We start from the raw sequence: 16,012 nt of genomic DNA, 5'->3' as shown, positions 1-16,012 counted from the left end.
AACAATCTGCTGCGTCAGAAGCTGCAGTTGTCTGTATCCATGCCATCCACCTCCACCAGCCCCACAGATGGGTCCTTACGGGGTCACCCAGGTGAAGGTCACAGCGTCATTTCCAACGCCGCTCACCTGATGCTGATACACGTGCAAAGCGTCTACGTCCCTGTTAGATGGACACTGCACTGTTTGCCTGAGGGCTGGGCACATGGACCCATTGGCACTGTGTGGGTGGAGGGGGGTATGCATGCTGGGGAGTTGGTGGGGTGAGGGGGTATGTGTGCTGAGGAGTTGGTGGGGGAGGGGGTAAGTGTGCTGGGGAGTTGGTTGGGGGAGTGGGTTAGTTTCACAATCATTAAAGCCCATTCAAACCTGACATTGGCAAGGACATTAATGATTGTGTGCAAGTGTTCTTTGTTTTACCAGTGCTGGTTGTGGTGTGCATTCACCATGGTAAACAATTATTGATCAATGGCTGTCTGGCCAACCTCCCCTCCCTCACCCCATTCCTGTATGCAAGAGCCCCGGCCACATGCTCATCATCGCTCTCACCCCCTGGGGGGTTGCACGCCTGCATCAGGGTGTAGTGGCACATTCATTCGGCAGCAGATGTTGTGCAGCATAGCACAAGTGAGGACAATCTTCCCAACCTTTTCGGACAAATACATTTGTGCCCCTCCAGTATGGTCCAGGCACCTGAATTGTGCCTTCAATAGTCCAAATGTCCATTCTATGCAGATGTATGTCCTACTGTGTGCATGGTTGTATGCTTTCTCTGCTGGTGTTTGGGGATTCTGATTCAGAGGTCATCAGCCAGGGGAGCTGTGGGTACCCTGAGTCACCTGCATGGGATGAAATGAGTACATGAGGCCTAATTCCCTTCAATGGGTGTGCAAGGACAAAGCATCAATACACCATGCACTGTGGTCCCCCTTGTGTGGAACAGGGACATGCCATGTGATTGACTGGTTGGTGTACATCCATCATGTTTCATGCCATGCATCATATGACCCGTACATGCACCCTGTGTGGTTGAGTCGGCTGTCCTGTGGTGGCTGACAGTTGGCTGCACATGGGATGGTGTCGGTGGACACTGCACTATATGAATGGGTTTTTGTGTGCCACTCCTGCTCATCACGTACCGTCATGTAACCACTTCTACTTGGAATATGGTGAAGTCATCTTCCATGGGTTTGGTCTGCAATGGGTGCCATGACCCCTATAGCCCACTTTCGACCTGCACCACTCCCTGGTTGTTATTGGCACAGTGGTGCATGCAGCCACTCAGGATAAGGCTATTGTCATGATGGGCTGTACAGGGCGAGTGGTCATTTGTATTTGATGTGGCTGTCTCAGTGGATGGTGGAGATTTAGCAGCATAGCCCCAGTTTTCGTTTTGGTTATCATGCATGTAAATGAGCAGTCATGGGTCACTCTCTCAGGGATGTTCATGTCCGGGTTTATTCCTGATCATCTACAGTGGGTTAGGGGGAGGGGAGTGGATTCCTCTCAATTTGCATTCCTTTGTGGTGCCCTGGGTGGAGTAGCTCTTGGTTGTCGGGTGTAGTGCTGCACAGACAAGGTGCATTGTGGTTGTTGTGGTCCCCTGTGCTATGGTGTTTTGAGCAGTGTGTGTCCATCACCTTGTGTGGGTCCAGGTGTGTTTGCCATGTGCAGGTGTCCATGTGTGCCACCTGTACATGGTACTGGTGCTGGCTCTGGCTCATGGTGGCATGTAAGGCTTCCTGTGCCTCCCCCCTTTATTTCTTGTGTTTTGGCATGGATTTCTTGCAGGGTTTGTACTCATCCACTATCCATGTGCGTTGTCCTCTGTGCTTCTCCATTTAGGCCCGCAGTGTGCTGTTGCGCAACACAATGGAGTTGTGGGTGGATCCAGGGCAGCGAGCACAGCAGTGGCTGATGGTGAGGTCTGGGCTACAGGTCATCTGGACATTCAATGAATGGAAATGTTCCTCTTCCGGCACGCTGCCTCATGGTCCCGGGGTGCACCAGTGCAACATGTGTACAGTGTAGGGCTGCAATCAAGTTGGGCACTTGTGCAATCGCATAGAATTTTGCCTTCAGTTCATTCACCTGTGCCTGGGTGAGGGGAAATGCCATATGTTGCTTCACATGGCTCAGCAGTGCATTCAGCACCTGGCCCAGGACTGCACTAAATGTGGACTGGGCCATGCAATGCATCATAGCTACAGAGTGCTGAAAGCTGCCCATCCCAAGGTATTGCAGGATTGAAACCAGCTGGACGAGTGGGGCCACAGTGGTGCTGATGGCAATCCTGCTCCCAATGTCCCCTTGAATTGTGCCCAGCAACTTGTGATGGTAGCCCTGTCCAGCCTGTACTCTGCTAAAAACTGGCCATTAGTCAGGGCCCAGGGTGATGGCCTGACCCTGGGGATGGCTGCAGGCCTTGCTGGAGCTTGTCCCCTCCTCCTCCTTCTCACCCCCCTCCCCGCCCTGTGCTCTCTGTGCTGGTTGTCAAGCCTCTGTAACTCCAGGTGCAGCATGTAGAAATCCATGTCAAAGCTCCCTGCTCCAAATGGCATCATGGTGTTGGGAAGTGTGTTTGGGGCCTGGGTGGGTCTTTAGTAGCCCTCTTTTGTGTATTGTTTGCACCTGTGGCTTTATTACTCTCACCTGGGTTCATTCATCTCCAGCAGGCGGCCGGGGGTATTTCCAGCGCTATTCTCGCCGGTTCTTCGGTTAGTCAGCTGTAATAGCGCCTGGCTGTATTACACTTGTGATCCGGTGGATCAGTATTTGTGGTGCTAATACCGTTACCGCAGGATTTAAGGGTTACCGCCCAACACGTGATGAGGCCCATTGTCTGTTCCCAAATTACATGTAATATCCAGGTTTTTGATTTCAATCTTTCATAAAGTCTTAAGCAAATTATTTCTTGTCATGCCCTATCCGCATTCAGTGAGTGTCCCCGGGAGGCCCCTAACAGGTACCTGTCATAGGGCCTCATTACACAGATGGCGGTAAGGATTTACCGGTATAGGTAAAATACCGGTACCGGTAAATCCTTACCGCCTTACTACGAGGTCCCTTTGTGGGTTGGGGGATTTATCGCCTGCTTTTTGCAGGTGTTAAAAACCAACCCGCAAAGGGACCCAGGGAGCGTAATTAGCGCCTTCCCCATTCCCATTGAGCCCTATGGGGCAAAAATGGGAATGGGGAAGGGCAATGGTGGAAGGGGGAATTACCGCCCCGCCAACCTTGGAATGGGGCGGTAATTCCCCTTTCCGCCAAGGCCAAGGCGGTGCCGGTATTTTACCGGCATGAACCATGGCGCTAATAGCGCCATGGTTTTCTGCCATCCGTGTAATGAGGCCCTCAGTCTTCTAAATGCATCCTTTATTTGATTTCCTATTAAGTGATTTTCATTATGAACCAGGTATGAAACAGATCAAAATTATGAAATACAAATACATTAAAATACACGAAAAGAAAATGAATCAGATCTTATTCATATAATGTGATGAGACAGTCTAGGGATCCAATCAATGCATTTGTAAGTGTAGTTTAAGAAGGCATTGAAAATGTAACTAAAAAGAATTTGTGTTGGTAATAAAAATGTCATAGATACATTTTTAGATCCAAGCTTTGCTGTGGCTAAGGATGATGTGTTCTAATTTAAACTTGATCTTACACAATGAATACCGAATAGACAATACGCATTCAAGACTGAATTTCGCATTGTTATGCCATGAATAGTCTGTGTGAACCTAGAATTGATCTGAAAATATTTAGCTTGCTGAATGTTCTTAATACATACTGTATTAATGTCTCTGACCATGAATTGTATGCCCTGCCCAGTTCTAGATCACCTTGTTTCCTTGTAGTTGACTTGCATGAAACAAAATATACGCTTTTCAAGTGGTCTGCAATACTTACCCATGCATATGGCTCTTTGCGCCATAGTTCTGCCATAGTTCTGCCGTACTTCTATGTAGTTCATTGTTCCTAAACTTCCCACACTATCAACATTCTAGCTGACATTAGTGGCACTCACTTTTGAAGTCATGCAAGTGACATGAAACAGTGCTTTTGTAGTAATGCGTGTGACAGGATATGGTGCATGTCTCTTCAGTAGTGTCTCCAATGACGTTGTCCGTCACATCATGGCATACATTCCAATTTTCCATGGAAGTTAATGAATGTATGCCATCTCAACAGTGCGAATCTTATGGCTTTCAGCCATACACATATGAGTACAGCTCTTCAAGCTTACACTCTTCAGCCCTACAGGTATGGCTCTTAAGTTGAGGTCGCTGTTGCCTAAGCTGTAGATCAGAACACCAATAATGTTGCTGCATAATCTTAACACTCCAACTGAAAGTAGCTGGAATTGATTTACGGGATTCATGCTTTTCTCATGGTCAGCTTCATGTGTCTTGCTCCAGAATGAGAAACAAAGACAATTTGTTCACACCAGCTCCTACAGGAAAGACTAACAATATTGTCTACAAAGAAGTATTGGTTTACCTCATTACATAAAATTCAAATTAGGGCTGAAGTAGAAATTACTGTACGAAGCACGAATACACCTACTAGTAGATTTATATAACTGATCAGATTTTATGTATTGTGTTTTACTTTGGTTATGGTTAACTACGTTTTATACATTCTAATGTATATGTTGTATGGAATTGCCGAAATAAATGTATGAATTGAAACAAAATTTGTCCAGAAAATTCAGTTAGAAGGCATTTTTGTTTGCCCTACTTCTGAATGATCTGGAAAGTTTGTTCTTTCTGAATCATCGGTTAAAATATGTATTTTGGTTTAAGCTAGAAACATGTTTATTATTTAACTTTGGAAAAAATAGAGACTCCCATCATGCTTCTATCTCCACATCTTGAAGCACTGTATTAAGTTGTATCTGTGTTTTTTGGATCATTAGATCTGATATGTTGCCAACATTCCCCTGTTTCAGAACGCACATGGACACGTCGGCTGAGATGAGGTACTCCATGGGTTCTCTGGTTGACAGCCATTCAGACTATCGATCAACCAAAGTAATACGGAGGCCTAGGAGAGGGCGCACAAGTGCCCTGCGAGAGGAACCAAAGGTTGGTATAACATTTTTTAAATATTGAGTGTTCTTTTAGGAAGGATGATTAATTGCCTTTTTAATTCTTTTCATGTAATGTTGGATGTTCATGAATTTTTAAAGCACTCCCCTTTTCTCAAACATTCATATATTTTCAGGTGAAATCATTGGGAGACCATGAGTGGAATCGAACACCACAAATTGGAGTTATGAGCAGCCATCATTTTGAAAGTGACACTGATATGTCAGATATTGATGATGATGACAGAGAAACCATTTTCAGTTCCATGGATCTTCTCTCCCCGGGTGGACATTCTGATGCTCAAACTTTAGCCATGATGCTCCAAGAGCAGCTTGATGCAATCAACAAAGAAATCAGGTAATTATTGGTTTGTAAAGCGATTAAAATGGTTGATAGTAGATGACCAGGGAATAGGACGATCAGGCCCATATGAAGGGGCCACGTTATGGGAAAGGAGCTAGATGTAAGATGGTATGCAACCAGTGCATTTCCATTGCAGGTAGGAAACAACCCAGGCAACAAAATCCTGGAGAGTGAGGCTGAGAGAGGAGTGTTAAAAGGTCCAAAGGTATGAGTATAGAAAAGACTTTGGCGTGGGGATCATTAGTGAACAAGTTGGAGACATGTATGAGTGGAGTATGGGAGGAGTGTTTAGTACAGGAGCCAAACTGAAGTGGATCTTCTCAGGCTCGCTCTTTCTCTCTCTCTCACTCCACTCACCACTCTTCCTGATCTTGTTTCTCCCCAATTCCCTACTGCCCTTTTTCATTTCTACCATGTCCCTTGTCTACATTTCTTCCTATTTCTGCAATGCCTACTCTCCCCTCTCACTTCGACCTGCCTCCCTCTGGTCTTCTGGCTATCACCTTGTGTCATCTGATATTCCCTCTTATCTCACCTTTCTCTCCAGACTCTCTCACTCTCCTTCTGTCCTTATACATTTTGCCTAAGGTGTCCTTCTGACCTTCTCACACTCTTCTCCCACATTCCTCTACCACTTTCCTTCTTCCAGTACACTCTCTCCCACCTTCCACCTTCCTCTCTCTAATGAATACTAGTCACCATTCAACTCACTCTGTCTCTCTCTATCTCTCTCTCTCTTCTCTCTCCTTCTATTCTCCCACAGTCTTTCTACCTCATCTCTCACACTACCCATTTCTACTATACTCTTACAATCCCCTCCCTTCCTCTGCATTCACACTCTCAGGTACTCTCACAAACATTGCTGCAATCTTTCCACTAGGCACCACACTCTCTCACACACAACAACTCACCTACACTCCTGTTCAGCTGCTCACATACTGTTCAGCACCTCATTCCACCTTCCGTCTTCCTTCTGGTGCCTAGGTCCACCTCCATACCACCTGACTTCACCCAAATACCCCACAGACTCTATGACTCTCAAATACATTGTATACACACCTATTTATTTTTCAGCCTCTCTCTCTGCCCCACATTGGGTGCATGTTTCACCTTACTCTGGTGGCCAAAATACTCATCTTCTTTCCCCTGAGCTTGGCCCACTGCTTTCTGAGGATACAACACCCTCTTTAGCCCCCCGTACATACACATAAATAATTTAAATAGTCTGTGGTACAGTTTCTGCTGGCCGATGTGTCAGCACTCCCTTCAATCCAGGCAGTGGTGTGAGTAGTGCAGCTCGATATCGACCTGTGCCAGAGCATCTGTATGGGCATTTGTGTCATTGTTCTCCTTCTGCATTTTGCTGGGCGTGTTCACCACAGAAGGTACTGCTGGTCCTTGAAGTCCAGTAAAAAAAAGTAGAACTTGGTCCAAAATGGAGACTGTGTGGCATTGGGTGACAGAAAGTGGTAACTGTCACTTTGCAGACAAATATAAATGGGCTTCCAGCCCCCCCCCCCAACTCCTTTACCCTGCCTCCTGGTAGGGCAGACTCTGATATTGCCCATGGTAGACCTCCTACCTTAGTTTGGGAGGGATATTTGCTCCCCCAGAACAGGGTCATGCTCTAAACCCTATCACACAGGTAAGCTTGCCCATGTAGTCTATCCACCTGCTCTGATTTCCCTCGCATGCAATCTAGCTCTGTCTTGGGAAGTACCTCTTAAATCATCTCCCACTGGAACAGACCTTCATAAGGAGCTTTGCCATCAGCTACTCTCAGTTTGAACCCTATCCACATTTCTCCTGTACGGCAGGCTCTGTTTCTTTGCTGATTTCCCCATAAATGTTCTGTTCCAATGTTCTTTTACTTTAAATACCCAGAAAGCGTTATGCATGAGTCATCATTTGATGCATCAGTTTTGAATTACAACCAAAAAAGTGATGGGTGGAAGGTTTTGCTACACTTAAATGTAAGTGTAGGGCAGCTGAGAGGAAATTGAGGACTTCCTGTTCATCCTCTGACAAACTGGCCTGTCGCCTGCTACAAAGGCAATACCGACTCTCTGTCCTCACCAAGAAGTGAGTCCACATTCAAGCTCGTGTCTCTGTGGCATCTAACAACTCGGCTGAACTCTTTAAAATCTGCAAGGAGCTGGCCAACCCTGCTGCAGTCTCTACCCCTCCTGTTGCCTCCCAGGCTCTTTACAATGCCCTTGCCTCTCACTTCATTTAAAAAAACCCAGGACATCCTGTCCACCCTCTCCACCCACACTCCTCCTCTTCCCTCTCCAACTGCGCTTGCTGACCCTCCTTTAGCCACCCTCCCACCATCCTTCTCGTCCTTTCCTCTTTTCACCTCTGACGAGGTTGCTAGACAAGTCCGATCTATGAAAGCCTCTTCAAAACAGGTTCATCCCTGTTCCTCTAAAACCATCAAGGACCACATTGACACCCTCGCTCTGGCCCTTGCTGATTTTTGCAACCACTCCTCTGCCTCTGGATCCTTCCCCTCCCCTCTGGAGCACTCCTTTTTGCATCCTCTTCGCAAGAAACCCACAGCTGATCCTTCTTGTCCAGCTAACTATCGCCCAATTTCCATTACTCCCTTTCTTGGCAAACTCCTGGAAAAGTTGGCCATCTCTCAGCTTAAGCTTCATTCCAATTCTGTTGGCTGTCTCCATGACTACCAGTCTGGCTTCAGAGCTGCCAGAAGCACGGAAACTGCTCTCCTAAAAATCCGTGAAGATCTGCTCACCAAACTTGACTCTAACATTCCATCTGTCCTCATCCTCCTCGATCTCTCTTCTGCCTTCGACACGGTCAACCAAACCATCCTGCTCAACCGTCTCCGTGAAAACCTGGGTATCACTGATCAGGCTCTGGCCTGGCTGACCTCTTTCCTCTCAGATCGACCCTCCCAGGTCCAACTTGGGTCCTTCCTTTCATCTATCTTCCTCTTTACCTGTGGTGTTCCCCAGGGGTCTAACCTCTCGCCCTGGCTTTTCAACCAATACCTGGCAACTCTCGCCCACTGCATTGCCATTTTCTGCTCAAATTTCCAGTGTTACGCTGACGACACTCAACTCATTTTCAAGCTGCCCTCTTCCACCTCCTCTCCCTCTCTCATCTCTGATTGCCTAACTGCCATTCAAGATTGGTGTGCCGCCAATGATCTTTGTCTGAATGCCAGTAAGACGGAGATCCTCCTCATCGGCACACCTTCACCATCCTTTCCCCTCACTCTCTGGCCGGCCTCCCTTGACCCTCCTCCTACCCCCACCTGCGAAGCTAAGAACCTCGGGGTCATCTTTGACTCCACCCTTTCCTTCTCCGCCCACATCTCTGAGGTCTCTAAAAAGTCAAATTTCCAACTGCACCTCCTCAGAGGTACTCTGCCTTTTCTCTCCTTCCCCCAGAAGCTCATGGTATCTCAAGCTCTGGTTCTCTCTAGCTTGGACTATTGGAACAGCCTCTTTCTAAATCTACCTGCCTCTACTCTCCGCCCTCTGCAACTAAGCCAGAACAGGACTGCGAGACTTGTCCTTGGCCTCAAGCCCTGGGATTGTATCTCTCCAGCCTTGAAATCTCTCCATTGGCTCCCAGTGGATGCAAGGATTAAATTCAAAACCCTCTGCATTGTCCACAAGGCTTTCTGGGGCCTGGGTCCAAAATACCTTCAGCTATCCCTCCGCAAATACCTCCCCTCTCGAGCTCTTCACTCCTCTACCTCCAACTTACTCAGGGTCAGTCGTTTTTCTAAGAAACGAGCTGGGGGAAGATCTCTGTCTTCGGCTGGAGCCTCCCTCTGGAAAAGCCTCCCTGACACTCTAAAACTTGAGGAGAACCATATCTGGTTCCGGAAGCACCTCAAGACCTTCCTCTTTTCTTCTGCCTTCGCTCCCCCTCTCCCCTGCTGATCTGTTCTCTCTTGGCACCATGCACCTGGCCACCCTCTGTCTTTTGGGCCCAGGTACCTGCTCATCCTGCCACCCTCCCACACTGCCTCCGGGCCACCCCTTGCACTGGGGTCTGTATCTGTACCCATAGAGACCCCCCTTTTTCTTCCTGCACTTATCAGACCTACCCTGTCTGCTGCCTTAAACCTAGCACTTGCAAATTGCTGGCTGCATTACCACTGTTTGTTGCCTTTATTATTTATTTATTGTTATTTATCTGTTTCTCCTCTGCTTCACACTTTTTACCTCTCCCCCTCTCCCATGCACGTTTCCACTCCCCCTCTCCCATGCATTTGCACGTTCTCAATGTCACTGGGCCTAGTAAGATCACTGTTTTGTTCTCCCCTCTTCCCCTCCCTTGTCTTGTCACACTCTGAAACACTTGTTTACGAGCGCGATAGAAATAAAATATCAATCAATCAATCAAACTGGTACTAATCTGGGCACCCTTCCTTTTAGCCCATATCTCCCATTGCAAAAGGGGTCCAGCCGCATGCAAATAAGTCAGGTACTGTCATCAATGGTAGAAGCCCAGCCCGAACAGCTAGGCCAGGTCCCCTCCACACAGAAACACAAGCAATCTCAGACATGTTTAGACCTTGTTGGGCCTTCTCAGTGAGGTGCAGCTTGGTTCCCTATGGCATATCAAGCAAGGGATACAGGTCTGGGCATACCCTCTCTCAAATGGGGAGACAAACTACAACCAAATAAGTGATGGGTCGAAGGTTTTGAATTAATATGAACCACTGGCCCTGCTCTGGGAAACCTTCCACACCACCCTTTTCTTAGCCCATCGGCACAATTGCAAAAGGGGTCCAGCCATATGCAAACTGCCACCAATGGTAGCAGCCCAGTCTGAACTGCTGTGCAAGGTCCCTTATGCACGGAAACACAATTAACCCCAAACATGTTTCAGCCTTGTTGGGCCTCTTCAGTGAGGTGCATCTTGGTTCCCTATGGCACGTTGAGCAAGAAACCTGCTGGACTGCCCTTCTTGGAAATAGTTGGGAATGCTCTTGGGAATGCAAGTGATCTCGTGTAGAAGGGTTGTCACCAAGCAGTTGGGGCTGTACTTCCCCTTTTGGGACAAAGCCTGATTTGCAAATGGTTTGTCCCTTTTTATAATGGCTTGGCAGGTGAAGAGCGATGGTTTGGGGCTCGCCCAGACCAATGCCACAGGTTAGGATTCATTCCAAACATTCCAGCCATCACCTCTTTCGTTTTGCATAAGTCACTCCGAGTGGAACAGGTATGCCCAGACATGGGTCCCGTGCCTGCTGGGCCTAGAGGCCCAAGCTATTCCTCACTGTTGAGTCCCCACAGGACCAAAGCATGTTTGGAAATGCTTGTGGTCTGGTGCATAAGGGATGTGACCAAGCATTCCGGACTGGACTGCCTCTTTTGTGGTGGGACCAAATGTGAATTGTATATGGTCTTTCCCCTTTTGCAATGGCTTGGCAGGCAAAGAACAATAGTCTGGAGGGTTGCCCAGAGTAATGTCAGAGGATGAGATTAATTCCAAACCTTCCACCCATCGCCTCTTTTGTTTTGCGTAAGTTACCCCAAATGGGACGGGTATGCCCATACGTGGGTCCTGTGCCTTCTGGGCCTAGAGACCCAAGCTACTCCTCACTGATGAGGACCAACAAGGCCGAAACATGTTTGGGAATGCTTGTGGTCTGGTGCAGAAGGGATGTGACAAAGCAGTTCAGGTTGTACTGCCCCTTTTTGGGTGGGACCAAGCCTGATTTGCATATGGTAATCCCCTTTTGTAAAGGCTTGGAAGGCTAAGAAGATGGTCTGGAGGGTTACCCAGAGGGTTCATTCCAAACCTTTCAGCCATCACAGAGTTTGTTTTGTGTCAGTTTTGAATTGGAAAGTGCCTGTGATAGATTCCCTACACTTCCTCACATCCACAATAATCCTTCTCTTTGCTTTGATTGTCCCAATATATGTTAATATGTTATAAGGGGGTGTATGTAGCTGTGCGTTAGACCTACCATCAGGAACTATGATCACATCTGACTGAAATATGATTTCTTATATGGACCTATGCCATCAATAAGAACTTCATATTCTGAATTGAAAGATCAGAAAGATCAGGCCCCTCTACTGCATTACAATCGAATCTCAATGTTTAAATAAGACAAACGGATAAAAATGACAAACAATAATATATTGTATTAATTGTCACTTTTAATGCATTTCTCTCATACACATTTGACTGTAAAATTCATCTTGAATTAGGTGTGTTTGCTTGGGTCCTAGAATCAACAAATACATCTGATTGTTTAAAAACAAAAGACCACTTTAAGGACCGATACATTTTACAAGAGGCCTTATTGTCCTGCCAGGTCTAGGCCGTATTGTGCGTAATCCATTATGTACCTTATATTTAGTTCAATTTTCCTGGAATCTTAAATAAAGTGTAATGTTATGGATTAAGTCAGCTGTATTATTTTATCTCTCTAATGGCTTATTCACAATGATGGATCATTTGGCCTTCATTACTGTTCTCAAGACTGCTCTGCATGAACATAGAATTTATGTTTAACCAAAATTCAAAGTAACTGGACCATTTCAAGGTTGCATGTAAAATGGAACATATGGTATGTGCCATTTTTACTAGAAAAGACAATTGAATAAAGTGCAGGCATTGTAACAATGTTTATTCAATCTATCAGATATATTGTAAAACACGTTCTGACGTTCACCTCCTTGCAGGATTCTAATGCATAATTTGCATAAGTCTGCATGTTACTCATTTAACATGGCTGCAGACATATGAAGACAACTCTTTTGCATTAGATAATTCTGATTTGAAAGGCAGCACTTGATATTGTTGCATTTAACAGTATGTAAAATGGAATAAAGATATTAAGTCATTTAAAATGCACCTTGTTTAATGAAAGGTTTTACATTTAGTCAAATTCTACATACATCTGCATTACTTTTTATCGTAAGAGCTAACAAATGATGTGAAAAGCTGGGCGTATCATGGCAATACCAGGCAACACAGAAACAATCCTCACAATACAAAAGAAAATATATTGGCCTTGTCAATGTTTATTTTATACTTTTACCAATTTATGTGTATGAGTTTAGTTTTTAATATTACCAGTGTTGTGACGTTGAATATAATATATAAGTAGGTGATAGTACAAAATGGAACAGTAATATCTTCTTGCAAGAATTGCCATGTATTGTGATGAAGTCTGGTACCTGCCCCCATTCTGTGGTCTTGGGTGGGAGACACTGCAGTCCATGGTAATATAGTACATTCCTGCCTTAGCATTATCAGCAGAGCTCTGAGCTACCTGGAACTAATACCGGGACGAAGCTGCAGAACTCGTCCAAAACTCTGCTTGTCCTGACATGAGGGAGATGCCCTCAGAGTTAGAAGATCCAGAATGCAGAACTAATCCTTTGTTTGATTGGTAATATCCACTCTCACTCTCCTGTTCCAATAAAGAGGTTGGATAAGAGGATGTACATTGTATTGAAATAAAGAGAAGGGGTACCTGTTTTAACGTCCCTAGTTCTACAGGTCAATCTAACAGAAATACCACAGGGTTTGAACTAGTAGACCAAATACAAAGATGACGGAGTACACAAGTGGTTTGAGCTCGGTTTACAGTTCCCAAGCTTATTTTCTTTTATTCAAGCAAATATGCTGTATCAAAAATATATTAAACAATTCATATAACTCTATGGCCCATGCTCTTAATTCATTCATTCAACTGCTCTCCAGAAAACCCAACCGGGTACATTGATAATGCAAATTCATGATGAATTTGCATTATCAATGTACCCGGTTGGGTTTTCTGGAGAGCAGTTGAGTGACCTAGTTGTGTACTTGGTCTTTTGCTTTTTTAGTTGAGTTTAGATTTGGGTGTCTCCTCATTTATCTCAGCTGGCTCCCTCTTACAATTTTTGGACAAGAAATCACATAAGAAACTAATTTTCTAAAAAATCAGTATCCGAGTAAAGATTACAAAGTGGTGCCCACTTCTTTGCTGCTATTCTTAATTCATTCATTCACATTTATACTTTCCTCATCAATCTCTCATTCTACACTTCATACTTTGAAAAAATGGTCTGTATATAAAAAACAGTAAAAAACATCTGTTATCCCTAAATATGTTTACAATTCATTGTGAAAACATCCCCACCAATTTGGGGTATCACACAAGTCTGTGTTCTGTTATTCCCACAGTTCTCACGTCGACACGTGTTTCAGTTGCATCATCATTAATACTCTCTCTGTACGGCAACCTTCTTCAGGACAAAACAACCCATTTTTCAGGCACATATATTGACATGGGCCACACCATCTAAAAAAATACATAAAACACGACATGAGTATTGTGTATCCCCGTCACTCCTTTTCAAGTTATTTGATTGCATATTAATATGATGTGCTCTATAATCCCTAGAACAACAACCAACTCACCTCCTATCCGATGGGGTCAGGAGGGACAGTTGGAATCTGGAGGCAAATGGTCCTCTGGTCTAAGGGGTTAGAAAATTGTATCCATTACCTAAGACTGTCTCCATTTCACTTGATCGCAAAAGCCAACATTATTTTTGTAACTTTACAGATCACAAAGGGTACCCATCAGTGGATCGGACCCAAGTTAAAAAGGGGCTAGATCACTTACTCAGGGTAGCAACAGCCACAGCTTCCAAAGCGGATTCGTGGGGGACGTGATGTTCGATGGACAAAATATGTGTAAAGAAGGCTTATAATTCCAAAGCTACCCTTCTTTCATCACCTTCCTTCTATTTCATGAATCTGAAAACAATATATAAACACCATTGGTTGATTATATATGTTCCACCTAGCTAGAAATTATTCAATATGGAGTTGTATTACTTCGTGTTTGTACACTTTTCTTTTTTCATTTTAATTGTCAACCCAAAGGGAGTATCTTACTTCCTGTTCGGGTATTTACCTGTTTTGTTCTCTAAAGTTGATACTTGTCCACTTATTTAAAAGTATTGCAGCACATGAGCCTAAACTAATTTGTTGGGATGACCACCAACTAATGCTTTTTATAACACATAGAAGTCTCTTGTGTTTAAAGAAAAAAGCGTGGATCGATTTGCAGAGACACGCATTTATACCCTTATTTGTTGTTTACAGAGCCGCTGCCTCCCATTTGTTTATACCGGTGACATCGTCTCGTGTACCAAAGAAGATTAATTTTACTTTCACTCTGATGGAGTGTACTTACCCGATTATCGCCGTCTCCGATTTTTCTTTCCTGCCTGCACCACAATAACGCGCAATGCAGCCGGCGGAGTCGCGGATACCGTCAACGCGAATCCTCGTGTTAATGTTCATAGAAAGCGGACTTTAAGGTATATGCGAGCGTAGGGGGGCGTCTCCTCGCGTTGCGAGCTTTTATATCATGTCCTTATTTTTTATTTTATATTTTGTTTGCAAGTAATCTCATCGTTGTGCTTGGATTAGTGATGATCAATAAAAACCAAGCACCTCCCAACTTGTAAAGGCAATGCTTCTATGTTAATAAAAACAAAAAATAGACTAATCCAAGGTCTGTTGCCAGATAATTTGTGTTAACCCATTTATTGTAAAAACGCGGTGTGTGAAACTCCTATTCGGAAAAAGTAGTTTATTCAGGCATCTTTCTTTCGTTGGTATATATTTCTACAGGGGTCAGATATGCATAAATGCAACATAAACTGCACCACGCGTTTTTAGGCATATTCGTTACAGAGGTGGTGGGTATTGTCACTTGTTTTGGTAACGCCTCTAAATGTAAAATTCTAATTCGCTGCAGGGAAAAAAATTCTGATTCACTGCAGGGGAAAAAACTGTTTTACATATGAGCAATCAGGTGATTCCATTCCACGGACAGGTTTAGACCCCGTTTCACTGTGTCTAAGGTGTGTGTCCAACGTTGTTCCTTCTGATGTAAGAGAGTGCCCATGTCGCCACCTCTCTTTGAAGGTTTTATTACTTGTAATACAAACCACGTTAGGTCTGTGTCTTTGTGACCATATCTCCCAAAATGTTCCACAAGCGGCTTGTCCACCACTTTATTCCTTATACAGGATCTGTGTTCTGAGATGCGCTGCCGTACTTCCCTAGTGGTCTTTCCTATATATAGAAGATCACACGGGCATCTTATTACCTAAATTATATTCTTGGTTTTGCAATTAGTATGCATTTTGAGTTGCCATTTAACTTGTCTGTACTCAAAATCAGTTCTTACCTCTGCCAAAGGGCAAGCTACACATCCTCCACATTTGTGGTGACCAATCACAGGGGGCAACCCCCATTGATTGAGTATCGGCTGGTTGTTTTTTGGTTGCACGTATGTACTAGTTTCTGCCTCAGATTTTGATTTCTTTTAAAGGCAAACATTGGTCTCTGATGTAGAGACCCATCCTGCTTTACAAGGTCCCAATTGTGGTTGACTATCTTTTTAATCTGGTTACTTATTGGACTAAAAGTGGTAACACAGACCAATCGCTCTTTTTTTACCTTTGGCTGATGGGTTAAACATATATCCCTACTGGTATTTTTTGTCCTCTTCAAATTGTTTTTGACCAGTCGTGTGGGATAAC

General features: G+C 44.7%; 1 protein-coding gene across 3 annotated transcripts in view; it reads left to right on the top strand.

Annotated features, from left to right (window-relative positions):
- The window catches only part of PPFIA2 (PTPRF interacting protein alpha 2), a 2,558,488-nt gene that overhangs the window by 2,001,893 nt on the left and 540,583 nt on the right, over positions 1–16,012 (top strand). For all 3 annotated transcript variants that reach the window (XM_069629312.1, XM_069629311.1, XM_069629313.1), the window contains 2 exons: positions 4,955–5,090; positions 5,230–5,450. In XM_069629312.1, coding sequence (XP_069485413.1) covers positions 4,955–5,090; positions 5,230–5,450 — 357 coding nt within the window. The remainder of the gene's footprint in view (positions 1–4,954; positions 5,091–5,229; positions 5,451–16,012) is intronic.

The sequence above is a fragment of the Ambystoma mexicanum genome, chromosome 12, assembly GCF_040938575.1.
Source record: "Ambystoma mexicanum isolate Mex_15411 chromosome 12, UKY_AmexF1_1, whole genome shotgun sequence".
In the NCBI taxonomy this organism is placed as follows: domain Eukaryota; kingdom Metazoa; phylum Chordata; class Amphibia; order Caudata; family Ambystomatidae; genus Ambystoma; species Ambystoma mexicanum.
Note: the sequence above shows the minus strand (reverse complement) of the source record. Positions and strands in the feature narration are given on the sequence as shown.